General features: G+C 56.6%; 2 protein-coding genes across 4 annotated transcripts; both read right to left on the bottom strand.

The window, feature by feature from the left end:
* Positions 1-489: 489 nt before the first annotated feature.
* SLC35E4 (solute carrier family 35 member E4) lies at positions 490-7,437 on the bottom strand. Its single transcript, XM_061169826.1, has 2 exons — positions 6,090-7,437; positions 490-1,492 (listed from the first exon to the last, which is right to left on the bottom strand). Exons 1-2 carry the CDS (start codon positions 6,703-6,705, stop codon positions 1,059-1,061), a joined length of 1,050 nt encoding a protein of 349 aa, XP_061025809.1. The 5' UTR covers positions 6,706-7,437; the 3' UTR covers positions 490-1,058.
* Positions 7,438-11,933: 4,496 nt separating this feature from the next.
* TCN2 (transcobalamin 2) lies at positions 11,934-25,804 on the bottom strand. Of its 3 annotated transcripts, none has more exons than XM_061169458.1 (10): positions 25,701-25,803; positions 25,181-25,388; positions 21,984-22,176; positions 21,086-21,243; positions 19,901-20,062; positions 18,488-18,660; positions 18,176-18,362; positions 17,156-17,327; positions 14,646-14,761; positions 11,934-12,505 (listed from the first exon to the last, which is right to left on the bottom strand). In XM_061169458.1, the coding sequence occupies exons 2-10, from the start codon at positions 25,242-25,244 to the stop codon at positions 12,444-12,446; spliced, it is 1,287 nt and encodes a 428-aa protein (XP_061025441.1). In that variant the 5' UTR covers positions 25,245-25,388; positions 25,701-25,803; the 3' UTR covers positions 11,934-12,443. The 3 variants fall into 3 exon arrangements, with proteins under 3 accessions (XP_061025441.1, XP_061025442.1, XP_061025443.1); XM_061169459.1 differs by having other exon boundaries at positions 25,181-25,391; positions 25,701-25,800; XM_061169460.1 differs by lacking the exon at positions 19,901-20,062 and having other exon boundaries at positions 25,701-25,804.
* Positions 25,805-26,195: the final 391 nt, after the last annotated feature.

Raw genomic sequence — 26,195 nt, 5'->3', positions numbered from 1 at the left:
TTGGTTTTTCTTTTAGAGGAGGGTTGCATGTTTGGGTTTTCACCCCCAGGCAAGGGTTTCGCCATGAGAAAGGGAGAAGCAGATGTAGGAAGTGGACAGCAGACAGGGGACCAGCACGTGCAGAGGCTCCGGTGGGGAGGCTTGGTGTCGGGGGGGGGACCTGAAGGAAGCGGGTGCAGATGGAAGGTGGAGCCCAAGGAGGGGAGAGGGGAGAGGAGCCTGGTGAAGCTGTGGGGCCAGGCCCCGAGGGCCCTGTGGTCTGGGGCAGGAAGCTCTGACCTTGTCCCAAGAGCAGTGTGGAGCCACAGAAAGTGTGTGTTTTAGGAGATGCCCCCGGGGCTGTGGGAAGATGGCGTGCAGGGGCCGGAGCAGAGGGCTGGGGTGGGGGCCTGGCCAGGCCCTGGTTGGTAAGGGAGGGGGTCCTCGTTTCCTTGCGGGCAGCTGGCAGCCATTGGCCCTTGGCTGCCACCCCGAGGAATGACACAGGTGTACAAGCAAAAATAGTTTATTTGAGGACGGAAGACCCAAAACTGGGGGGCCCAGGGCTGAGGCCACAGCAGCTGCCTGGAGTTGGCACAGACGACCCCAACTCCCTAGGGAAGCCCAGCAGCAAAGAAGCCCTTCCCTGGGCCTCCTAGCTGCCTCCCCCATTTCCTGGAGGAAGGATTGTGCGACCCCCAAGAATCATCATCATCATCATCACCATCATCATCATCTTCATCATTAGAACACGGTGAGGTTTTCAAAGTTTGGCCAGCAGTTTTCGGCATAGTAGTTGATACTAATCGTAATAATTACTCTGACAAGCACAGTGACTGTGCCGGGCTTGGACCCACCATCCAGTGGTGAGTGGGGTCTGTGATGAGGAGAGGCAGGCAGGGACAGGAGGTGGGTCTCTCTGGGAGTCCCCATTCCAGCCTCCAAGGTGGCCCTGCAGGAAGACCCACCTCCCCCGACGGCCCCAGCGGCTGCCCACTCTCCCCGTTTTCCCGTGGCCACTGGCCAAGGCTGGATTCAGGCTGAGGCAGTCCCGCGTGGCCCCTGTGCTCCCTCAGGTCTCAGAGACCCTTGCCAGGCTGGTCCCTCCGCCAGAAGCCCCGGCGGGCAGCCCAAGAAGCCAAGAACTCGCAGTTGTGGTAAAGGAACATTCCTGAAAGGGTGAGCGCAATGCCCACATAGCTGAGGGTGCTGAGGTGGCTGCCAAACAGGAGCCGGGAAAGGACGAGGTTGCCCACGACAGTGAGGTTGCCCAGGACGTGGACAGTGAGGGCCGAGGTGAGGGCCAGCAGGGAGAAGCTGGCCAGGTTGTAGAGCACAGACAGGAGGCAGCTGAGCAGGATACAGGCCCAGAGGCGGGAGTCGGTGGGGGCGGGCAGCGGTGCCACGCCAGCCTCCAGCACCAGGGCCGCGCCTGCCAGCAGGCAGAAGCTGGGCAGCGAGGTGGCATACAGCAGGGTCACCGCGTCCAACCTCTCCTCCTGCAGCAGGGCACCTGCAACCAGGACAGCAGCCATCAGCACCCGGCGCAAGACAACCCCCACGAGGCCAACCCGGCACGACCTCCTCCTCTGCCCATCCTCCAGGAAGCCTGCCTGCCCCAACCCCTCAGGTGGAATTAGTGGCTCCCGCTCTGTAACGGGAAGGTCAAGAATCCAGAGTCAGACTGCCTGAGTGGTGACCCGTGGTGACCCGGGTCCACTCCTGACTACCTGTGACCTGGCACTTAACCTCTATAGGCCTAGGTTTCCTCACCTGCAAAATCGGAGGATAATAAAACCTTAAATATGCAGGGTTGTTGTAAAGATTAAAATAGATAATGTACATAAAGCCCTTAGAAGGTAAGTGCTCAGTAAATGTAGAAAGATAAGATAAATAAGCGTTATCACCTACTCCTCCCACAGGCTGAAACAATAATCTGCTTGTGATGTCCCACTGATCAATAAACATGAAAACAAAAATTCTTCAGGGGCTCCCCAGGCCCTGGAGAAAAACATCCTGGGCTCTTAACCAACTTTGAAGGCCCTGAACCAAGCGGCCCCGACCCAGCTTTCTTGGCTTCAGCCCTTCTCGCACTCTCAGCCCCACAGTGCAGCTCCCACGCCAGAGTAGGGACAGGCCACCAGCAGGCCAGTTCTGCCACTTACTAGCTATGTGGCCTTTAGATTAAAAAAGATAGAGAGTTTGAAATAATAAAAACCGTTTGAATCAAATGTTCGATCACTCGATGACCATTGGGATGACAGGGAACAACAAGAAGGTCATTGTTTGCTCCCGGCTCTCACTCACTGTTTATCACTGATAATCAGCATCTTTTGCTACCAATAATCAGCATCTTTTGCTACCAACGCTGGGGCTTGTCAAGATGAATCCAGGACACAGAGGAAACCTTAGTCTTTGCAAGGAAAGAGGGGATCCTACCACCTTGCGCATGTGTGCCTGTGTGTGTGTGTATTCATGTTACCACCCAGCTGGTTCACAAAAGCAGCGGTGCCCATCATAAAATCACACCCGGCTCAGATGAAATGATAGTACTTGCATGAAGGCAACGAGACAGTTTTTGTGGAGAGAGATGAGTCATGGCTCCCCATACCCTCCCAGGGCTCTCTGAGCCTCCATGCATTTTCTGACACACACTTTCCAAAGAGCCACAGAGGTGCTTACTCACAGGCTATGCTTAGAATAGGAAATCTTATTTCTCTCTCGATTTCATTCTGATGTTTTGGCTTTGTTCTCTAGGCAACAGTCCCTCTGTCAAGCATTTCTAGAAATGAACAGATAACTGGAATGGCTCCTGTTCGTCCGCTCCAAATTTAGCACCATTACGAGCTGCCCGTGGCCTGCGTGTTAAAGGTGCGATCACTGGAAGGTGTTTAGGATTTCAGGTGAACTTCACCTTTGGCAAATTTCACCCTCTGAGAGGCAGCCAGGCAGGAAGGTCCTAACTTTCTCCCCCTGCCCCTTGTGCCTGTTCTGCATCCCACCCAGCCCTCCGCCTCCCTCTGCTGCAGTCCAGGGAAAGAGCAGGGATCCTCTGCCAGAGGCCATCCACCCGGGGCCCCAAAATGCCAGCCTGTCATCCTGCCTCCTCAGCGATGCCTCCTCTGCCAGCTCCCACCAAACCCTGCATTTCAACGTCTCCTGGGACTTCCCTGGCGGTCCAGCGGTTAAGCCTCTGTGCTCCCAATGCAGGGGGCGTGGGGTTGGGGAACTAAGATCCCGCATGCCACATGTGTGGCCAAAAACAAACAAACAAAAAACAAACAACCTCTCTTCCTCCAAAGACACTTTTGTTTCAGCATCTGAACACGCCAAGCTTCAGTCACCAGTGGACAAATGTTCTCTAGACCCCATTCCGCTGGCTTCTGGCTTATCCCGTCTCTGCTCCATCACGAGCTGTGTGATATCACACAAGTCGCCCTCTCTCTATGCCTGTCCCCTCGTGGGAGCATGGGCAAGGTGTCAACATGCCCCTCATGGGGGCCTGTGAGGTGCTGAGCGTAGGGCCTGGTGCCCAGCAGCAAGTGCTGGCCACAGCAGCTGTCACCATCCCCCATATGCTGCCCCCGCTGGCTGACACCCATGCCCTGGCAAGCCCTGCTTCTCCCTCCCAGAACACCCTTTCCTACTCTGGCTGTATGAAGAGCTGGGCATGGTGTGGGCACACAGTGAGGGCTCAGCAAGTGTTCGCCACTATTATTACATTATAGTCACCATCACTGCCTGCCTCCTCCCCCAGGCAGCCTTCTCTGGTTTCCCTTAGAAGTAGCCACCCAACCACAGCTATGCCCACCTTGGCTCTAGCACTTCTCCCCTGCCTTGTGATCTCTACTTCTCCCCAGCAGCCTGAGAGCTCAGCGGGCAGGGGCAGGCTGTTCCCTCATGCGGGTGGATGTAGCTGAGGACAAGTCTCAGCACGCTGGCACCCCACTTCCCAGCCTTTCTGTGAGTGGGAAGGTGGCATCACTCCTCTCCCCGTGTAGCCCCCCAGGTCCACAACTGGCTCAGGAAGGAGAGAAGCTGCTGGACCTGCCCGTGGCTGCTGGGCACTCCTCTTTCTGGACTTTCATCCTCTGCTCCCATGGAGTCTGCCCTCAGGGAAGGAGCTGGTGTCAGCCATTCACACTCTAGTCTAAATTTGGCCCTGATGACTTTCCTGGAAAGTCTGGCAGTAGAAACCTCCTCTTGTCCAAAACCCATCTCACCCCTTATCTCCAGTCTGTTCCTCCCCACCTCTGCTGGGCTCCCATCTCTGTTGGTGGGGCCTCCAGCCTCCTAAGCTCCCTCCTTAGCACCCTGAGCCAAGGAGTTTAACCAGCCTGCCAAGTCTGCCATCAGACCATTAATAAATCCACCATTTAAGGGGTACCTTACCTGGGCCAGGCCCCAGGCCATGTGCTGGGGACATGGAGGTGCCTCAAAACCAGGCCATGCCCTCTCAGAGCTCCTGTCTGGTGGGAGGCAGACAGGTAAACAAGAGGCTACAATACAAGGCATGTGGAGTCCTGATGGAGGAAGCAGAGGATGCTGTGGGAGCCTGGAGCAAGCATCCAACCCGCCTCAGGGGCAGGCAGGAGACAAGGAGAGAGCTGGCAGAGCCAAGGAGCAGCCTGATGCCAGGCACCTGCCACCCCATGTCCATGTGCCTGAGGCCTGGCCGGCCATAGCCTGTCCTGCAGGCTGGGGCTCCTCCTGTGTGAGAAGCGCTGGGCCTCAGCAGGCGTGATGTGAGCCTTGAGGCTGGGGCCTTCCCAGCCTTCTGGCCCTGCCCAGGGCAGGGTACAAGGTCAAGTTTCCCACTGACTCATGCCCAGAGCTCAGGTCCCAGCTCTCACGTAACCTGAAGGCAAAAATAGAACTGGGCTTTGGCCCCACCTCAGGGCCCTGGAGGATGGGTACAGGGACTCTGGGTCCTGGCTCCGATGACTGCAAGGCAGGGCTGAGCTCTGACTTCAACCTTCCCTGGCTGCAGGCTGCCCTAACCCCAGCCCAGGGCCCTTGGAGCAGCCCCTTCTCTCTCCCAGGCCTGGGTCACAGGATCTCAGAGCTGCAAGGGAGGGAGACCAAGAAAGCCCTGGGACTATCAACTCTGACCTCCTTCACCAAACAGATGGGGAGACTGAGGCCCAGACAAGATCCAGATCTCCCCTTCTGCCCAAGTTTGCCCAGGAAGCACGAGCCCAGGTGTGGCTGGAACCCAAGCCTCCCCAACCTGAGTGGGCGCCCTTGGGTTGAGGCAGAGAGATGGTGGAGGCTGTGACTCAAAGGACCCTCAGTAGGACAGGCAGGAAGGTGGTCTCCACCCTCAGGCAGAGTGATTTAGCAGGGTCTAGGCCTGGAGCCTCCATCTTACCCTCTGTCCAGAGCCCCCAACCCCCTTTCATCAGAGCTGAGGTCCAGAGCCACATGGACTAGGATTCCAGTCCTTAGGAGCTGTGTGACTGTGGGCAAATCATGAACCTCTCTGGGTCTCAGTTCCATCACCTTCTAAAATGGGGATGAAGGTGGTGGTTGCCATGACGACTCAAGGTCAACACCTAGCATGGGACCAGTTACACTGCAGCTCCCAGTAAACACCAGCCCTTCCCAGACTGAGCAAAAGCCCTCGACTTCCAAATCCCAGCTCATGGCCTTGCCCTCTTTCTCTTTCCCCAGTCTCCACTATCAGGTCTCCCTCGGGTCCACAGCCTTATGCCACATCACTCGGACGGCATGAAGTCTGCCTGCCTGGGTTCAAATCTTGCCTCCGCTGCTCACATGGCCCAGGGCAAGCCCCTCTACCTGTCAAATGGGGACAATATAGTGACTTCCTTGATCAGGTATGGAGATCCAGGCTTGACAAAACATGGACCACAGAGCTATGGCAGCCAACTGGATGAAACACTGGTTGGGCCTCTAGAGCCTAAGTCTGGGGCCTGGAACTCACTGAGCGGTTGGCCCTTTCTGAGCCTCAGTTCCTGACTCTTCCCAAGCCATGCACCTCAGTTTCTTTATCTGTAAAACTGGATAATGGCCATAGCCCCTCACAGGGCCACCCAGGCCACACTCCCACCCCGAACCCCACCTCCTCAACCAGTGTCCTGGGTACTCACTCTGCTGAACGGACTTGAGCCCACGGAGGCAGGTGGCCGCCAGCAGGAAACCACAGCCAGCTGGGGGTGTCCGGAGCTCTCCGGCCAGGCTGCAGGCGGCCCCCAGGCAGAGCGGGCCCATGGCGGCGAACTGCAGTGGGTGGTGGCGGCGGCCGAGCAGCAGCGCGGACAGGGCCAGCGTGATCAGTGGCGTGATGGTGGTGGCCAGCTGCGCCAGGTCCAGGGGCACAGCGCTCAGGCCCACGTTGCCGCAGGCCATCGAGGCGCCTAAGGTGAGGCTGAGCAGCAGCACTTGGCGACGGGTGCGGCCGGGCATGGGGCGCCGTGCCCCCGGGTGGCATGCCAGCGCAGCTGCCAGCATGTGCAGCGCCGAGAGCAGCAGGGGCCGCCCGAAGCCGTGCACCGTGAAAATCCACTTGTTGAGGCTCGACATGCTGGCTCCCGCCAGCAGCCACACCAGCGCTGCCACGGCCACCCAGGCCCGGCCAGGCCGCCGTAGGGCCCGCGGGGTGTCAGGGGGCCACTGGGGGGACGGCCACCGAGCACCGCCAGCCACCGCCACTGCCTCAGCTGAGGTCATCCTGCCGTCATGGCGCTCCCGCGGGCAGCGGCACATCCGTACCAGTGGGGCCGGGGCAGGAGGCCGGCTCCCTAGCGACCAGCTCTGGGCCACCAGAGAGCCCCACTTTGTATCCCGCTCGGTCTCAGGTGAGGGCACTGCTTCTTGTGCCCGGCCTGCGGCAGCCGAGGTCCAAGAGCTATGCTGTGTCCCCGGCTCAGGCAGGGCAGAGCCTAGGTCGCTTCTGTTGGGATGCCAGGCTCCCTGGTGCTGAAGCCTGGCCTAGTAAGCGCCGGGCACCTCTGCCCCGTGCCAGGCAAAGTCTCCACTCTTCTCCCCTCCTAGCGCCCACGTTATGCTTACATGGAATTCTCCATCCCTTTTCTCTTCAGTCCAAACCCCAGGTCCTCCAGCGTGCTCAGGCCAGGCCTGTAAGGGCGATCGGGACTCCCGCGCCCGGTGGTGCCGGTGGTCCCGGTGGTCGGGCTCGCTGCCTCCGACAGTGCCCAGACCCCGCGGCGGGCTGACGCGCCGGCCTGCGCTGCGGCCGGTGTCAGACGGCGAGCTCGACTCAGCTCGGCTCGGGCAGGGCCTGCGCGCCAGCTCCTTCTCCCGGCGGCTCAGGCTGCGGCGGGATCTCTCGTCAGGTTCTGGCGGGGAGCGAGGCTCCGTGCTCTAGGCCCCGCCTCCGCGGCAGCCCCTCGAGCCTCACCCGGAAAATTGGGCTGAGCCCCAGGCGCCACCTCCGGCCAGGCTCCGCCCCCGAAGCCGAGAGGGATGTCTCGCCCCTCCCCCACGCCGCCCGCTCGCAGCTCCTCCTCCATCAGCCTAGCGTTACCTCCGTCAGCAGACCTCCTCCTAGCTGGAGTGGTCAGCCTGTCGTCCCCCCTCCCCACACCGGTGGGGGATCAGGCCCCTCCCCACCCAGCGCCAAGGCAGGCCCCCCATAGAGATGAACACAGGGCGGGAGACCCTGGGGTATTTTTCTGAGGGAGCCTGATAAAAAGCCCTAGCCTCTCAAGAGATTACATTTTCAAGGACACCCTCCCCCCAGGAGACCTCATCCGAGGACCAGTCTCGGAACCACCCAATCTCTGGCCACAGTTATCCCATGGGGCCTCAGCATCCGGAAGAGTTGGACCACGGGGCCCCTTAATACCCCTCGCTCACCCCTCCCTAACCCCAACACCTCCTCCCTCTCCCAGCCCAGGGCGGGCCCCCTCTAGGCAGGCAGAGGGAAGCTGAATCACCAAGGCCACCCACAGCTGCGGAAGCAGGGTCCCGCCGGCCAGCATCTATCCCTGGCCAGCAGCCCCTGTCCCATCCCCTGGGCACTCAGAGCTGACTCATAGCTGAAATTCCTGGGGTCCACCCTCTGCCCCCATCCCTGGCAGGACAAAGAGCCCTAGGTGGGCTGGGAGCCAGAGCAGCTGCCACTAAGCCTTTGCCCTTGCATCGGTGTTGGGTAAACAGCACAACCCAGAGCAGGACAGGCTGATAGGGATTCCAGGCTGGGCCCTGGCCTCTCTCAGCTCAGGAGTCCAAGTGTGCAAGAATCACTGCCCACTGTGAGCCTCTTTCCTGACGTCCAGCTTCCTTCTCTGTGGAAGCTCCTTCCCACTGGGACACGGTTCACCCCTAGCCTGTCGTCTGACCAGCAAGTCCTTGATGGAGGAACGAGCAACCTGTCTGGAGGAACAAGACCTCAAAGGGAGACCGCTCATCTCCGTCCACGGCGCCCTCTGGTGGTCAGAACACAGAATGGCTGCAAGTGTCCCCTAATCCCCATCACAATCCTTGGACTGGGATTAAAATTCCCCAGCCTCACTACTGATTCAGACCTGCTGAATTCAGATACCCTCTGGTGGGCCCAGGGATGTGAATTTTTTTTCATTTGCCTCTGGTGATTCTGACACCCGCATGAGCCTGCAAATCACTGCTGAATAGTCCAAATTGTAGGGCAGGAGATTTCCAGGTGAAAGACCAAAATATGCAGGTATTTAGATGGGGTTTTTCCAGGAGGGGTTGTGGGAGGGAAACTGAGCCAGCCAAGGGGGCAGCCCCCCTAGCCCCACATTTCCTGAAGAGGAGGAATCAGGGCCTCTAAGGGTTAGATTCTTTTTGAGATTTTGTCAGTTTTCCAGTTAAGCTTCCTTTAATTAAAAAAACAGCAATTAATTAAAAAATAGTAAACACCCCCCAATCTTCTAAGAGCTGAGCTACTGCGGAGTGGTAGGCAGTGTCTACACCTCCTCCAAGACTGCCAAAAAGCACTCCCACCTGCCCGGCCTGGTGAGGGGTGAGCTATGAGGAATGAGGATTAACCAAGATGAGGCCTATGTTGGCCTTGGTGGGAGGGAGAGAGCTGTACACCCTTGGGGGGGAGGGGGGCGAGGGGGAGGCTGAGGGCAGAACCCAAAGCAGGGATTGTGCAGCTTGAGTGGTGGTGGGGGATTCAGACCAGGTCTACCTGGCTCCCGAGCCCCAGTTTTTAACCTGCCTTGACCTGCAGGCAGCAAGACTCTCCACAGGATGTTCCCTTGTGGGAGAATGGCGGGGGTGGGCACCCAGCTTCATAGAGGGCAGCAGGGGCTCCTTCGCACCCCTTGGGGTCCACCTGAAAGCCCAGAGCAGCCCCGAGCAGCCTGCCCCTGCCCACAGGCTCTCATATCCCTCCGGTCTGGGTCTGAGTGCTGCCCTTCACCTGCCGCCCCCCACCACTGCTGCAGGAAGCAGGTGATTCAGGGCGGGACCCTGGGAAGCACCAGGAGGGAAGAAGAACCCATTTCCAGTAACTGAGCTGCAGAGGCTTGGGACGGGTCTCTCCTCATGTCGCTGCATGTCTCTAGACCAGTCACTTCACTGCGGGGACTCAGTCTCCCCATCTGTGATCTATGATGAGCTCACAGGCATGAATGTAAACCAAGGCGCCACCCCACAGTTGTGAGTTAGGAACAGGCTGCGCGAGGGGACGCGGCTTGTCTGGAGTCACACAGCTCTAAATGCAGGCCAGACGCAAACCTGGGCCCCCATTCCAGGGGGGCCACTGCTTGTCAGACTCTTACTGTGGACATGACTGTCCTCCCACCCATGCCCCTTCTCGGGGTCCCTGCTGATGGAGCCAGACTAGACACATGACCCAGGGCCCAGAAGTGGGCTGTGCCGGTCAGACCCCTCTCCAGGCTTTGGGACACAGGCTAAGAAGATAAGAGGGCCTGGGGAATTAAACTGGAAGTCAGAAGAGTCACTGCTGGGGCCACGTTCAGAGGAAGCTGACGGAGGGGAGGACACGGAGAGGAGAGAGCCTGAGGGTAGTGGAAGGATGGAGCCCTGAGCCCCAACTTCCATTTCCCTACTGCCCTCGGCTGCCCTTAAATTGGTGGGCTGAGTCTTTTCAGCAAATATCCTTTTTTATTTTTTATTTTTTATTTTTATTTTTTTTGCCACCCCGAGCAGCATGTGGGATCTTAGTTCCCTGACCAGGGATCAAACCCGCGACCCCTGCAGTGGAAGCATGGAGTCCTAACCACTGTACTGCCAGGAAAGTCCGTCAGCAAATATCCTTTGATTTGAGCAGGATTCAGTAGCTCCCTGTTGCTCAGAGCCAAACACACCCCGACTAAGACAGTTCCTCCAGAGGGAGGATCACATCCAGACCGTGGACGCTGAAAGCCCAGTGCAGGGGTGCTCCCTTTAGTTAAGTCCACCCTCCCCCTAGCCTGGCCTGGGACCTGCCACAGCTGGCCTCCCCTATATGGGAGGGGCCCTGGCTTCCTCGGGAGGTGGGGAGGCAGCAAGGCGGTGCAGGGGCAAGGGCTGGGGTCAGTGGGTGGGGACCTTGGCTCTGACACCCACAGGCTGTGTGACCTGCGGGAAGCCGCAGGTCTCTCTGAACCTCCACCCTTCTGTGAGGAGAGGGTCCCAGGGCAGGTCCTGAATCCTCTCTAAAGTGCCCTTGGCCGAGATTAAGAAAGGACAGGTGAACAAGCACTCTGGGGATCTGGGCACAGACATTTCACCTTCAAAACGGAGGCGGCTTTTTCATTTGGCTTTCAGGTACTTGGATGTCTGTAAAGCATTTTTTAAATCGCTTACTTCCCCTACTTGCCCAGACCCTAAATATCGGAGGAAGAAGCACATGTTTAATCCATGGCGTGGACGGCTCTGTGAGAGTCACTGTGAAACCTGACATGCTGTCAGAGGGCCCCTCCAAGGGCAGACCCCCTTCCTAACCTCGGTGGGGTGGGGCTTGTGGGGTGCCCGCCTGGCCTGAACCCTACTTCCCAGAGGGCAGCCCAGAGCCCAGGCCCTCCCACACAGAGGCAGGGTCCCCAACCCACTGGCCGCTGAGGCCTGGGGTGACGCCTGACTGTGCCTTGGGGAAAAGCTCTAGGGTCCTGGGCCTTCAGTTGCATTTGGACTCTGCCATGTAATCCTAACAATTGCCAACTAAAACTTGTCAACTGCCATCTGCCTCTACAAGGATTAGGTCACTAGCCCCTGTAGCCGCTGACCTTCAACACACCCTGAAAGGAGTTCAGGGTGGAAATCAGGAATGAGGCACTCTGTGCTCTGGGAAAAACAGGCAGAACAGGCAGATATTCTTAGGAGAAGATTTTATGAGCCCAATTCTTGCATCTTCTCTTCTCTAGAAAAGCACTAAAATCATTCATGGAGCCATCTGCTCCTGGCAACGAGCAGTAACCTGCACGAGACGAGCAGCAGCTCTCTGCCAAAATGTGTGCTTGACTACATGTACCCCCTTCGCTAAGATCATCTATAGTGCTGACCCCTCCCCTACCTCTTCAGAGCAGTTTCTCAGAGCTATCTGAAATGCTGTCTCCTGGGCTACAGTCCTCATTTTGCCCCAAATAAAACTTAACTCGCTACTCTCACGTTATGCTTTTTTTTGTTTGTTTTTTTAAGTCGACACAATCATGAAAGCCCCTGATTTTCAGTGTTTGAGTGGAGGAGCCAGGAGGCCTCCCCAGGCCAGGTCTGTCTGTCTCCTAAGCCATGCCCCCCCACCAGACACTCTCCCTCTGTAAAGCAGAGAGGAAAATAGAAACATCGACAACCTCAGAGTTGTGCAAGAGAGCGTCCAGCAAGTACACGCTCCCTAAACAGTAATCAGCGTCACCACTGCCAGCACCGTTCCTGTGCACCCCCCGCCCGTACCCAGGAGAATGCTCACCCCCCTCCTCTGCTCCCCACGGGCCTCTCTCCCCCTTCTCTGCTCCCAGCCCCCACACTGGCTCCAAGCATGAGGCATCAGGACCCTGGGGCATGTGCCAAATCAATTCTTTAATCATTTTGGAGGTGGGCTGACAGCAGCCCTGCAGAGCCCTCGCCAGCTGCTATGCCGCAGTTGGCTCTGGGGCAGCAGCCCCGATGGAGTGAAGAGTGGAAAGCTAGGGTCAGGGCCACAGAGCTCTCCTTGCGGGACCCCCATCCCAGAGCAAGCGGTACTCACAACACCAGCGGCCGGTGGCCTCCTCGTGCCAAGGAGTCTGAGATGCTCACACTCTCCAGCCTATGAGTGGCCTTCACGGGACACCTGCGGGGCCAGGTGGGGCCAGACCCGGGCAGACAGACCTGCCGGGGAAGGTGCTGGGCTCCCTGCTCCAGGGTGGGCAGTGGTTTAGGACCCCCGCAGGGGTGGTGGCTGTGGCGATCCGGGGACAAGTGCACAAGAGGAGGCAGCAGGGTCAGGCGTGTGCCTGTTACAGGGATGTCTGAAGGGAGTGCAGAAGCCCAGGAAGTGTGGGAGGCAGCTGGGGTGGTGAGCCTGGGGTCTACCAGCCAACCAGCCTCAGCTCGATGGCTTCTCCATCCCTGGGTCTGTAGTCAGCAATACCTGCAGAAATATTGTGGGATGGGAGTTAACAGGGCGGAGTGTTCCCCCCACCAACCTCACCTTCTGGACCCCTGCCCTGAGGCCACGGTCTGTAAGATGGGCTCAGGGCTTGGTGATGGGAGACTGGGGGCCTGTCCAGAGCCAGTCTGGAGACTCTGAACTCAGTTGTGACCTCAGGGTCGCTGAGACCCACAGGCTCATTTTGCAGTGGGGGACCCCCAGAGGGTGTGGGAGGGTATGGGACAGCACGCCGGATAACCAACATGGGGCCAAAGGAACCAGAGACCCTGACAACACCTGACCGGCAGGGTCACTGTCTTCATAGTCCCCCAAAGGGCCTTCAGGAAGAGGGACCTGCTCGGTGTGGTCTGGGGACCATGAGTGAAGTCAGCCTTTGCTCACTAGGGACAATCCAGGCTCCAGCATGACACCTCGGTCAAGCCCCAGCTCTGCACTCACTAGGGGTGTGACTCTGGGCAGGTTATTTAACCTCTCTGAGTGCTGGTGTTCCCATTTCTAAAATGAGGATAATAGTGATATCAACAACCGTGCCCTCCTTTTTTCCCCATGGGAGTGGGCTTCCTGCTGGAGTGGGAGTCGAGGGGGGTAGGTAGAGGACACGACCACCCACGTCTGCCTCATGGCCGAGTCCATCGGGCTCTCCCCGTCGGCTACCTCCTCTGTCCAGCCTTTATCAGTAATAGAGGCCAGATCTGGTCTCTCCATCTGTCACCTCTTGGTTTTATTTCTCAATTTGTCCAGAAGCCAGGCAGGAAAAGAGAATGCTTTTTACTGGGCTCCCTCAGCAAGTCCCACCTTCTGTAAAGCATTTGGCCCAATGCCTGGCCCATGGCAAATGCCCACTAGAAGTTCCAGGTAGCAGGAGCGGGGACAGATGACCCTTAAGAGTCTGTCTGGTGACTGGGCTGATGCTCAGGGATGCTTATGACAGCTTGGGGCATAAGAGTTAAAACTGGAGACACCCTAAAGGTCCAGCAGGAGTTGATAAGCTGTGGTCCACCCATCCCACTCCACGCCAGGGCTGGGCCCTAATTGGCCTAAGCCAGTCTTGCCATGGTCCCTTCTCTCTAGCCAATGATGGGCGCAGAACCTGGGCCATCTCCTAGCAACAGGGATGAGTCAAGGAACGCGCCTGTGTCCCAAGTCCGCCTTCAGGATGCCAGGAGACATTTGCTGGGGGATTCAGAGACAAGTTTCCCAAGTCATAAAAGGGAGCAGCCCCAGGAAGACACAGAGTAGCCTCTCTGGAGGTAGGAAGCCAGCAAAGAGAGGAGGAGAGTCACAGGGAGGTAGGGCTGAGGCTGAAATCCTTGCTCCCACTGGAATCTGGTCACATGAGCCAATGGATGAGCCAATGCATGTCGTGGAAGCTAGTTTGTATTACATTTCTGTTACTTGCAGCCCAAAGCACCCTGCTGGATGAGATATCCTATGTGGCTATTACAAAGAAAGGGGAAGATCCACATATACCAACATAGACAGATGGCTACAATATGTTAAGGCTGAAAAAAATAAATTGCAAAACAGTATAGAGAGCTGTGCCATTCGATATGCCAGCCATTAGCCACATGTGGCTACTGAGCACTTGAAAAGTACAAAAAACAGGCATGCAAAATATGTCATTAATTATTTTGCATTGATTACATCTTGGAATGATATTTTGGATGTATTGGACTAAATAAGATATATTATTAATATTAGTTTCACCAACTGCAGAACTTAGAATTACACATGTGGCTCACATTTTATTTCTATCGGAGAGCACTGCTATAGAGTATGGCTTCATTTCTATGAAAAAACAAACATACATATTTAAAAAATTATCTGGAAGAAAATACACCAAAAGTTAAAAGAAGTTATTTCTGGGTAGCGGATTACAGGCAATTTTAAATTTCTTCTTTTTTGCCTATCTGCTTTCCTAGAGTTGCCACAATAATGTACATAAAAATTCTTCAGAATACAGTTAAATATATTATATGCAAACTTGAGCATCAGTGGTTATCTGAGGCTGAGGCCCAGGAAGGTCCAGGGGAAAGCTGGCGTGAGTCGACAAAGCCTCAGTGCTGGGACAGGGCTGGGCTGGGGGACACGTCCGGAGGGGGCTGGCCACCAGACTCACCTTGCAGCAGCGGGGTGTCGGGGGCTCGGAGGAGTTGCCAGAACTCACGTTCCCCAGCTTTCTTCCCCATCACGGAGGTCAGGTAGGGGCCTGACAAGGAGGCCTGTGTTCCATACCTACCAAAGGGACAGGCAAAGAGGGAGAAAAAGTGACTTTGCTCCCCTCGACCCAAGGGCAGAAGTAGAACCACCCCCACAAGGAAAGTCCTGCCCTCGCTCTCAGGGCAGCGCTAGCCAAACCCTTCCTGGGCCACCTCACCATGGGTCTCTCCTCCACGCCTCCTCTCCAGCCCCACGGACACCGCCCACTCGGGGGACTGCATCCCCTCTGGGGGCTGACATTGCAGGGGGTGGGAATCAGAAGCTGACAACGGCCCACGAGAGACAGTGAGGCCAGCGTGAGAAAGAAGCAGGAAAAGGCAAGACAGAGGCAGACGCCCAGTGGTGGCTCTGGGTCTCTGGTTCCAGAAGTTTCTGTGGCTCAGGGGCACCCCCATCCTTGTGGCTGGGTTGCTCAGTCTTCTCTCCGACCGTACACACCCCACGCTCCCCACTACCAGAGAGGCTTGGATTAGATTCCTGGCTTTTGCAACCAAGAGACTCCTTCTTCATGCCACCCCTCCCTGACGCCACTGCCACAAACACAAAGGGATCCCGGATCCTAGTTCCCGGACCAGGGATCGAACCCGCGCCCCCTGCAGTGGAAGCCTGGAGTCTGAACCACTGTACCGCCAGGGAAGTCCCCAAAGGGATCCTCTTAAAACACTGTGGCCCTGTCCTTCCTGTCTCCTTATCAATGGTGTTGTTCTTAGAGAGGGAGGGTTTTCATAGTTTTAAGAAACAGAAATACCCTCAGGGTGACCTGGTCAAAGGGAAGGTCTTAGGGAGCAGCCCGTCCCCAGTCCTCCCTTAAGTGCGGGGCCACATGGCTGCCCGGAGAACCGCTCTGTACCGGCCTCTCTCCGTTTCTCTCTCTCCTCTTTCTGTCTCTCTCTCCGTCTCTCTCTGTCTCTTTTCCTCTCTCTCCTTCTAGAATCCAGCTTTCTCTGCTGTGCACTCACGTGCCTCAAATGTGCCTCCCTTCTAGCCCCTGAAACCGTCTCAGACACCCCCTCCACCACCAAGAGAATCATTTCTCAGATTGGTATCCCTGACGTTTTCTCAGAGGTCCTGGAGTTCTGAATAAAAATGTTAAGTTCAATTTTTTTTCCATTTTGATGACAATATCCAAACACGAATACCAGCAGGTTCTAGGTAATCCCAGGGCCTGCCGGACTAAGGCCTCCCAAGGGTGCCCAGGGTGTGTGGCCCCCAGAGGACTGAGGTCAGCTTGGTAATAAGTGGCGTGTTCGGGGCCAGGGAAGAGTCTACAAGCTGCAGCTGCCTGTGCAAACTCCGCCTGACGGCAGCTCAAACCCAGAAAGTGCTGAGCACGTCGGGCTCACTGGCACTGGTGTGTACACCTGCTCCTCAGCAGACAGTCCCTATTTGAATGTTATTGGTTTCACAGTTTTCTTTGTATTTAATTTGCAAAGCTGTTTAGGATTTATAGCCGCCTAAGAGCCAAAAAGAGAAAGGACTTTAAATAGTAAACATTAGTACACATATAAGTCATATTATTACAGAAATAACTTAACCTGGGGTCTGGGGGAATTTTCATCCTTTATAGGAGTTTTTGCATATCTCTGGCCTGAAATTCCCTGCTCCAGACAACCCCAAGGTGCCCGCTGTGGGTCCTCCCTGGCAGCAGGATGCTGTCCTTTGGGAGCTCCAGTTGGGGACAGAAATTGGGACCCTCTCAAACAGAGGCACATTTTTCTAGAAGAGAAGTCTGGGGTCTAGTGGGGTCTGGTGGAACGTACTCATTCTCCGGACCAGATCCCCACTGGTGATCCCTCCCATCTTATTTAGGCACAGACACAGCTGGCACAGAGCAGTGCTCTGGAAATGCTTGTCCTCAGATCTGTCAAATCTCAGGGTGAGAAGCAAGTTTAAGGCTGTTGTCCCACCTCCACATTCTGCAGAGGGCTTGCCCAGGTAATTAAATCATCACAGGGATTAGACCAAGATCGTTTGATAATAAAAATCCTTATTCTTCTGAAAGCTAACATGTATCGAGCACTTCTAAGTGCGGGACCCTGCACACAAAAAGCATGTACCATGCCCTCTCCGTGCACTAATTCCCGGACTCCTGCATGGGCTCTGGTGGATGGGGGGAGCACAACTGCCATCCTCATGAGCTGCAGGAAAATAACTGGCTGGTCCCTAGCTGGAGAACGGCTGAGCTGGGATTCCAGATGTGGAGGGTCTGCCTCGGGAGCCTGCTCTCCTAATCATGATGCCTGTTTCCGCCACAGCGTGGGTGAGTCGGGGGTGGAGAAGGTGGAAGAGAGCCCGGGCCTCTCCCAAGGGAACCCTCTCTCCATCCCTTGCCCCATTCATGTCCCGTTTTGGGGATGTGGGGTCGAGTCGGGTGAGGGCTGGGAGATGGGGGTGGGGGGGCAGTCTCACCTGAATCTGCTGTGCTCCTGGGCCTTCTTCAGGACATCTTCCAAAGAGGAGCCGACAGGGACAGAGACGGAGTGTCTGTACGAAGGAAAGATGCTGGAGACCTTCAGCGTGACATGGATGAGCTCTGGGACTTGGGTCTGTGAAGGGGTCTCCGTAGCTGGTTCCAACAGGACTGTGCCAGGGAGAGGGGAAGGGGCAGCTGGTCTGAGGGCAGGGGGCCAGGCCTTAGTCCTCCTTTCTTCCCTGGAAGACACTGTGGCCCATCGAGACCTCCTCCTTCCCCTCGGTCCCATCCCGGTCAACACCACCACCACCTGGCTGCCTTTCCAGCCTCCCCTGTCCCTCAGCTCCCACCACCCTCGCCACCCAAGGTCAGGCCCCTCACTGGTTTTTCTGCCTCCAGTATCCCCCTCCCACCTCTCTGCCACAAGCACCCCCCACCCAGGGTTCTTTCTAGAACATGCATGTTACCTCTGAGGGCCTCCCCTCCTTTTCACCCTCCTGCCTGCCACTCCAGCTCATTCTCTCAGACCCCACTCTTTAGTGAGACCCTTCCCCCCAACTCCAGTCTTGTATACCTCTGAGCCTTTGCCCTTGCTGCCCCCTCCCTGCTCTGCCTTTCCTCCCCTCTTCTCCACTGGCAAATCTCACCCACCCACCCACCCCAGCCCCTCCCCCAGATGAAGCCCTGATTCAAGCAGCTAACTGGGACTCATTATGATGTATCAGAGCTAACCAAAATGTGTCTCTCCCCATTCATTCATTCGAACACTTCTGTACTGGGTATCACACAAGGGGCTGGAGATTCATGGCCCGCCCAGAGCTCACCATTTGATATCTCCCTCCCCACACTGTGAGCTTCTAGCATCTGTGACTGCATCTTAGCTGCCCGTGTGTCCCACGCACACCTGCAAACCCCTGTTGACTCAGCAAATCAAGACGGAGCAAGTTCCCTTCCTGGGACAGGCAGACCTCATTGCAGATTGAAAAGAGCAGGGCTTCTATGAAAGGCCCGGCTACCTCTTGGTGCCTGACAGTCTGTGGAGATGAGGTCCACATAGCTCTTCTGGTTCAGGATGGGCAGCAGCTGAGAAATCATGAGAGGGTTCTGGAAGGCCTTGTGCTGTAGGCTGGCCAACAGAGCAGCCTTGGCCTTGAGGCATGCTGTGCCCAGCTCCACCGTGGGTCTAAGGGAGGCCATCAGCAACTGGTGACAGAATGGGGAAGAGGAGGCGGGTCAGCCAGCAGGGAGGGGCCAGGTCTTCCAGCACCCCACCGGTGCACCTCCCACCAGCCACCAGGGTGGAGCCCAGCCCAGAGTCTCCTTCCCACCTGCAGTGCCAGAGGGGTGCTGTAGACATTCCCAAAGTGGCCCTCTGGGGTCTGGGCCTTCAGGATCTTCTCTTGCACTCTCCCGAGGGCCACAGTGATCCGGTTTCTCTGATTGGGGTTGAGGTTGGATAGCTCCAGACAGGAGAAGGCCAAGCCCGCCATGGCCAGTGTGTCTGCAAGGGACAGAGCCAAGTGGGGTCAGCCCAGGCAGGACCTTGGGGCAATGGGCAGACACGGGAGGGCTGGAGGTAGGGGGACAATAAGGTCAGAGCAGCATTTCAGAAAGTTTCCACCAGCTAGGGGGACCAACAGCCCAGTCTGCCCAGTTTCCAGGATGGCAAACTGGGATGGGTGGTCACCGTATCCCTGTCTGCTGCCTGGGGGTTAGAGGTTGGGGAGAGAGACTGGAGGAGGGAGGGCCAAGAGGACTTTAGCCTACACACTTGTTCCCAAACCTGCCTGCACTTTAGAATCACCAGGGGAGTTTGTTTGATTTTTCTTTCTTTTTTTTTTTTTTTTCTTTTTTTTTCTGGCCGTGCTGCACAGCTTGTGGGATCTTAGTTCTCCAACCAGGGCTCGAACCTGGGCCCTCGGCAGTGAAAGCATGGAGTCCCAACCACTGGACCGCCAGGGAATTCCTCACCAGGAGATTTTTAAAGGAGCAGGTGCCTGGGTCCACCCCCAGGTGGTCTGGTTTATTAGGTCCAGGGAGCTGCTTGGGCCCTGGGGGGTTTTAAGCTCCCCACCCCGGGATGATTTAATGTGTCCCCGGTGGGTTTTCTATAAGCCTCTGAGGCAGAACAAGCTCTCTGCTGGCAGGGGCCCTGCTGCCTTCTTCTCTCTGGGTACCTACCCTCCCCACCTCCAACCTACTCCATCCTATCCCGCCCTATATGAGGCACACACACTCACAGAACACAGCCAGGCCTAGAAGAGACCTTGCAATCATGATGACAGGAGAGGGCACTGGAAACCCAAGGTCACACAGTGAAGAAGCAGATCCAGAATCCAGGCCTCAGGCCTCTCAGCTCATTTGATGAGAACATCAGAGCTGTGTATCCAGAACTTTCTCCATGCTGGGTACCATGCTATGCCCTTTACATATAAGGCATCTTTTATTGAGATGCTGCTGGTGGGTTATTTTACCAGAGAAGCTGAGCCAGAAAGGCCAGCTGATCTGTCCAGGGTGACCTACAGTAAGTATGCGATGGAGGATGGGGTCAGGAAGCCGGTCCAGCCCCAGCGCTGGCTCATAGCCCCTGCACCACAACGAACCCTCACCATTGTGCTCCTAGTGGACTCGATAGGAGGGGTCCCAAGGAAAGGTGAGCATGGGACCAGGGGTGGAGGCCTTCATTTGGGGCAGGGGGCTGGAGGAGTGCCAGCCTGGCCTTCAGGGTCTGGTCCACTCACCCACAGGGAAGTGGCCCTGCTGGAGATGCTGTTTGTATTCCACAGCATACAGGAGCTTGCCCACCACGCTGTCATGGACCCGCTTCTGGTGGACACACAGGGCCAGGATGCCCAGGCCGTACTGGTAGTAGCTGGTGTGAGGGTGGCCCTGGTGATTATGCCCTGGGAGGGAGAAAACCACAGGGTGGGGCTGTCATGCTGGGCTTGAGGGGTGACCTCTCTGCCCCCTCCCAGCAACCAGCACCGCCAGCACTGGACCCATTGCCTGCACTTCCCGACACCCTCCTTTGGGTCGTGGGATCCTTCTTTCCTTCATTTCCTTGACTCATACTTGCTGAAACCCCACTAAGTGTCAGGCGCTGTGCTTGGAGGTATGAACAGTGATGACAGGCCAGGCACAGTGCAGCCAGGGCCTCCGGAAATAACACAACCCATGCTCACGAGACCGTGATTATAACTGAACTGTGGACCGAGGTCCATGTGGCCAAATAACAGAGGTCTTTGAGTAGCTGGGGAGTCGGGGAAGGATTCTCTGAGGCAGGGATGCTGGGGAGAAAGGGCGGGGGAGAGGTAAAGGTGGAGTAGGAGTGAGCTAGAAGGGGAAGGAAACCTTCCAGATAGAGGGAACATATGTCAAGACGCTGGTTTGTGAGCTGAGAGAAGGCCAGGGTGGCCGGAGCCCACGGAGGGGCAGGCGAGTGGGTGAGCCAGAGGGTGGGTGGGCAGGGCCTGGAGAGGAGAAAAGGGCAGACAGGCTGGGCCTGAGGGCTGTGAACACAGCAGGGAGCAGCTGCTGGAGGATTTAAGCAGCACTAACAAGATCAGATTTATATTTAAAGACTCGCTCTGTGTGTGCCAGATTGAGGTAGGAGGCAGGAAAGTTAGCAGAGAGAGGTAAGGAGTGAGTAGTAGGGAGGCTGTGCAGCTGTCCCAGAGGTGGGTAATCAGGCCAGTCTTGGTGGGTGAGCAGCAGGGCTTGCCAACAGAGTGTATGTGGGATGCAGGAAAGGCTTGATCAAGAATGGCTACCGGGGCAGGCCCAAGCCTCTAGCGGATATGGAGACAGGCAGAATGGAGGGCAGGAAAGAGGCCTGGGGAAAAAACCCAAAGTTCTGATGTAGACGTTTCACCAGACAATGTTGTCTGATGCGCCCTCCCCCGCCCCAGCAGACCTCGCCTCCTCACCAATGGCCCCCTTCTCGTCCTCCAGGAACCGCTTCAGCTGTGAGACCAGCCTGTCCCCCTTGCGGCCTCCGACAAACTCGCAGTTGGCCCGGAGAGCAAGCAGGTAGAGGGCCAGCTGGCCCATGGAGGGCTTGGGCTCGGAGTCACTGTTGTCATTGCTGGAGGCAGACATAGGACAACGCCAGTTAACAACACTTCAGTGAGAAAGTGCCACCCTGGTAAGCCTGGCTTGGGGTGCCCCACCACCACCACTACGAAGCGGAAAAAAAATCCTAGCAGTTGGAACGTTTCCAAGACCTGCCAAAAGCAGATGTAGTCAGTTATGTAAGTTGTGTATGTCACGCTTATTTCATAAAGATGAGAAATTAAACTCAAGGACAAACTCTGAGGGCTCTTGCATCCAAATGACCTGTTTGCCCCACCATTTTGGTCACACTTCACCCATACACTCTCCCCTTTCTTTCCTCTCCCTGCCCTGCATCCACTTCTCAAGAGGGAGTCCAAGCAGGAGATGCTCCATGGTGGTCCTGACCCTTCACCTGTCATTCAGACTCCCGTGCTGGACCTCAGAACAGGCTTCCTCTTAATGCCCCCTGGAAAGGGAGCACGGATAGTACGATACTGCTGCTGGGCTCAGTATGAAAGAGTGCAGCCATGGATTAGTAATGTCTGCCTCAGGTACCGGAGGGTACAGTAGCCGCCCAAGGGCCCCGGATTGGCATCTCCAATCTAGTCAGACCAACCCCATTCCACAGACGGAGAAAGGCCCAGAGGAGATGAAACTTGCCCTAAGGTCTCCCAACAAAGCAGTGATAGGCCCAAACCGGAACGCAGATCTCCTGTCTCTTAGGATGTGGAGCACGCCATGGGGAAAAGAGGAGAGAGAGCGTGGCCAGACCTCAGGAGGCTCTGCTGGTAGCTGAGCTTGAGGCTGTGCAGGTAGTGGGCCTCCTTGGCCCCAGCCTGCAGGCTGGAGAGGCGCAGGCCCACGTAGATACTGGGGTTCAGCTGCTCCGGGGAGAGCCGGTCCATCCAGGGCAAGAGGCGCTGGCCCAGCCTCTCCACCAGCGTGCTGTCCACCTCTGTTATTTCTTAGGAAAGAGAACAGGCCAAGTGAGGTCGCAGGGCCAGGCGACCAGCGACCTTACCAGGGTCTTCTCCAGGAAATAAACATCCCCACCTTACTGTCACCTGGCACACACCCTACTCGTATGCGGGAGTCCGACTGTAACGAGAGGCAGCGGTAACAGGGGAAAAGCCGGTATCCTGAAAGAGCGGCCGGAGTGGGCCAGGGAGAGGTGGTGGGCCCAGGGCAGAGGACGCGGGTGCCAGGCAGCCACTCTGCCCATCAGGAGTGACAGAGAGACTGGATGCCGAGCGGCGTGGGGTGCCCCAGGCACTGCGCCCCACCTCCCTCGGTCCTCAGGCCAGCCCTGTGACGTAGGTACTGTCATCATTGCATTGCACAAAAGAGGAAACAGAAGTCCAAAGTTGGGGGTGTGTTCCACCCATTTACAAAAACTTCAACCCACGCTGGGAACAAGTTACATACCCAGTTTTAAAACAGAAATAGAGTCACAGGTGTAGAAAACAAACCTATGGTTACCAGGGGTGAAGGGGGGCGGATAAATTAGGAGACTGGGATTGACATATACACACTACTGTATCTAGAATAGATAAGTAATAAGGACCTATTGTATAGCACAGGGAACTCTACTCAATACTCTGTAATGACCTATATGGGGAAAGAATCTTCAAAAAAAGTGGATATATATGTATAACTGATTCACTTTGCTGTATACCTGAAACTAACATAACATTGTAAATCAACTATATTCCAATTAAAAAAAAACAAAAACAAAAACACTGCAGCCTGCCCACTGGCTAACTGGGGCTGCCTGGTGAACTTCCTCTGGGCAGATCTCAGAATAACACTTTTCCTGCCCCCTCAGTTTAGGTGAAAAGGACCTGAGATTGTGAGGTGAATTGTTAGAAAGCCATCATCCTTTGCGACCATTTATCTGTGTGCTTCGGGATTTACCCACGAGGGAAGCAGAAGCCTTAGGGGTGTTTCCCAGCTCCAGCTGACTGGCGCTTTCCTCCCTTGGGGAGGGAACCTGAGCTGAGTAGGTGGCCTTGGAGCCACTTTAGACTTTTCCCCATTTACTGCCTCCCAGTTGCTGTGGGGCTCCAGCTGCTGGGCAGGCCTTCCCTCCCAGGGGACGGAGCAAAGGAACTGGGGAGGGGGCTGTTTCTCTTTTCCTTTCTCTTTCTCAGTGCTTTTCTGTGTGTCTGCCCCCATTTCTGTAGGAATTTCCCTCTCTCTCTCTCTCTCTCTCTGGATCTATCTCATTCTCTCCATCTCTCAGCCTGTCTCTCTCATCTCTCCCTCCACAGTTCTCTTTTCCTCTCCCTTTTCTTCAAACTGGAGAGGGAGCCCCGCCCCCACCCTGGGCTCTGACCTCCAGCGGGTGAGTCAGCCCTGGGATTAGCGTGATAGGAAGAGGAGCTGGTGCTGTAAAGAGAGGTGGGTAAACACAGTTCAGCCTCCTTAGCAGGAAGGAGCTGCTAAGATTCACCCGGGGTAATAAAAGTGAGCCTGGACGAGCTCCCTCCCCTCAGGGCCTCCAGCACACAGGGCCGCCCAGCTCCGCCAGCTGAGGACTGGCTTTGACAAGGGGAAGGACGGGAGCCCACCCTGCATGGGCACTAGCGCAGATCTGTGTCAGTTTCACAGCCACACAGGGCTTGAACCTGGTAAAGCAGGTGGTGGGATCCTTGCATCACACCAAGGAGGAAGGCAGGGGAGCATTCTTAGCCCATTTTACAAGTGAGTGAATGAGACTGGGGGTGACTAAATGGCCCAGCAGCAGTGGGCTGCACCCCCGAACCCAGTCCAGGGCTCTTTTGGGGTCAGGCCTATGGACCAACTGTTGAAAGGTTCACACCCACTGAGGGTGCCGGGTCTCCCCTGGGGACTGCCTGGACAGGAACCAAGAGCCAAGGGCTGAGGGGTCTGGTGGCACTTGTGGAACACGCCGGGCGGGAGGCTCCTGGTGCCCAGGGAAGACCGTGACCTGGAGTTCTGAGAACTGAGTCCAGCAAAGCCCTGGAAAGCTGGGGCGCCTTGGGCAGGTCACCTGGCCCCTTCAACCCTTGACTGCTTCATGTGTCACCTGCACACGACTGAACCTGCCTCTCTGTTTCTCCAAGGGTCACAGGAGACCCTGCTGGTGTAGGCAGAGTGAAACGCTGTGGGCAGAGGACGAGGAGGAATGAAAAGAGGCGGGCGGCCCACCTTCCCTTCCTGCCTCTGCTTCCCATGGGGCTCCGGGCACGAGCAGCCCTGAGCCTGTGCACTCCAACTCCCAGACAGGTCCCAAGAGTTCCCGAGATACTCCCGGGGGCACCGGAGCAGGCAGGCCCCTGTATGGAAGGTAAAGCAAACGCCTTGCCACTGCCCTGACCCGCCAGGGTCTCCACACGCTCGCTTTCCCTCTGCCGGGGTGCCCGCCCCTCACTCCTTTCCTTGCCAGCTCCTTTTCCTCTTTCGGGTCTCAGTTCCTGCATCACCCCCTGGTCCTTGGAAATCCTTCCCACCCCTTCTCCCTGAATTGGCATTCCCCACCCCCTCCAGGCCTTGGGCTTCCTTTGGCACTCATCACAGCCCCCGACACAGCACTGACTTGTCTCTTGACCGCCATCCCCTTCACTAGAACAGAAGCTCTAGGAGGGAGGGGGGGAGACCTGTCTTGCTCTTTGTTCTTTCCCCAAAGCCTAACATGGTGCCTGGCACAGAGAAGGCTCAATCAATGTGTATTGAATGAATAAATGAACAAATGACTGAATTGATGGAAGTGATCTTGTCTGGAGGCGAGTCAGACATACAATTCATCTCAATACAATGTGCTACAACGCTGAGGTCCAGCTAAGTCCAAACTGCTGTGGGAGCCCAGAGGGGCAGCTAAGTCATCCCCACCACACACACACATCTGAGCCTGTTTCTCCAGCTATATAATGAGGGGCTTGGACAAGATGGTCCTCTCTCCTAAGGACCCAGCAGGCAAGAGGCACGGAGTAGATCCCGGTACTCACCGCAGATCTGGGCGAGAGCTCCCAGGCCCCCAAGCAGGAAGAGGAGGGCCCCAAGGCACCCCATGGCAGGAGCAGGGGTAAGCAGCAGGCGGGGAGCAGGACAGATTCCTAGGGCTGGCCTGGCGGAGGCTCTCCTGACCACAGCAGTCACTGCTCCGAAAGAGGCAGCTTCCTGTCACTGATTAATCCTTCCACGCCGGGCGGCACGCTGCTAAGTCAGCAGAGAGAAAGGGGAAAAGGTCTGTAGCTGAGGGGAAAGGAAGGCCAAAGAACAGAAGAAGGAAGGGCAGGGCAGAGCAGGCCTTCCTGGAGGTCGGGGACAGGGGGAGGGGGAGGGCAAGCAGGGGTGGTGTGCGACAGTGCGAGGCCAACCACATTCTTTCCCCGCTGCCCGCTGCCCGAAGAGCCCTGGACCAGCGCAGGGGGTCTGACTTCTGATCTGCCCAAGTCTGTCCGACCACTCCTGTCCCGTATCCCCTTGGCTGTTCCAGCGGTGGACGGGCAGGGCTGGGGTGCCTACCTGGTACCCCTCCCAGAAGGAGCCCCTGAAAGTGTCCACCCTGGCCTGGGACTGGGAGCTGTGACGGTCACATGAGCAGCGGCTGGAGTCAGCTGTTCTCTGCCCGCCCTGCGCGGCGGTGGGGTGGGGGTGGGGGGGTGTGGAGTGCAGCGAACCCGGACCAGACAGGCCAGTTTTCTCAGCCAACCAGAAAGCTGGGAGCCTCCTGGAGACAAAACAAAGCCATTTAACGAACAAGACTTAATCATCTGAGACACAAAGCCACGGTTAGCAGGGCCACTTGTCAGTACTAGGAAAGTAACCTAAAAAAAAATCTCTTCAAGGAGGAGAGAGAACAAAGGATTCCCCACCTGCCTAGCCCCACAGGAGAATCTATGTCCAAGAGTTAGCTCTGGAGGTGCTGTGTTACCTTGGCCAGGTGACTTAACTTCTCTGAGTTTGAAAGAGTTTCTCCTGTGTGAGCTGAAAGGGTTGGAGAAGATCATTCTAACTAAG

This window comes from Eubalaena glacialis, chromosome 15 (genome assembly GCF_028564815.1).
Source record: "Eubalaena glacialis isolate mEubGla1 chromosome 15, mEubGla1.1.hap2.+ XY, whole genome shotgun sequence".
NCBI classification, from domain to species: domain Eukaryota; kingdom Metazoa; phylum Chordata; class Mammalia; order Artiodactyla; family Balaenidae; genus Eubalaena; species Eubalaena glacialis.
Note: the sequence above shows the minus strand (reverse complement) of the source record. Positions and strands in the feature narration are given on the sequence as shown.

What these genes read in the sequence shown, in the direction of transcription:
- TCN2 (XM_061169458.1), bottom strand. Translation starts at nt 25,244, where the DNA reads ATGGGGTGCCTTGGGGCCCTCCTCTTCCTGCTTGGGGGCCTGGGAGCT. An exon ending in TACCAGCAGAGCCTCCTGAG is followed by an intron (nt 21,244 to 21,983) that starts GTCTGGCCACGC and finishes GTCTGCCTCCAG; the next exon opens with CAATGACAACAGTGACTCCG. An exon ending in CGACACCCCGCTGCTGCAAG is followed by an intron (nt 12,506 to 14,645) that starts GTGAGTCTGGTG and finishes ATATTTCTGCAG; the next exon opens with GTATTGCTGACTACAGACCC.
- SLC35E4 (XM_061169826.1), bottom strand. Translation starts at nt 6,705, where the DNA reads ATGTGCCGCTGCCCGCGGGAGCGCCATGACGGCAGGATGACCTCAGCT. An exon ending in GCTCAAGTCCGTTCAGCAGA is followed by an intron (nt 1,493 to 6,089) that starts GTGAGTACCCAG and finishes TCCTGGTTGCAG; the next exon opens with GTGCCCTGCTGCAGGAGGAG.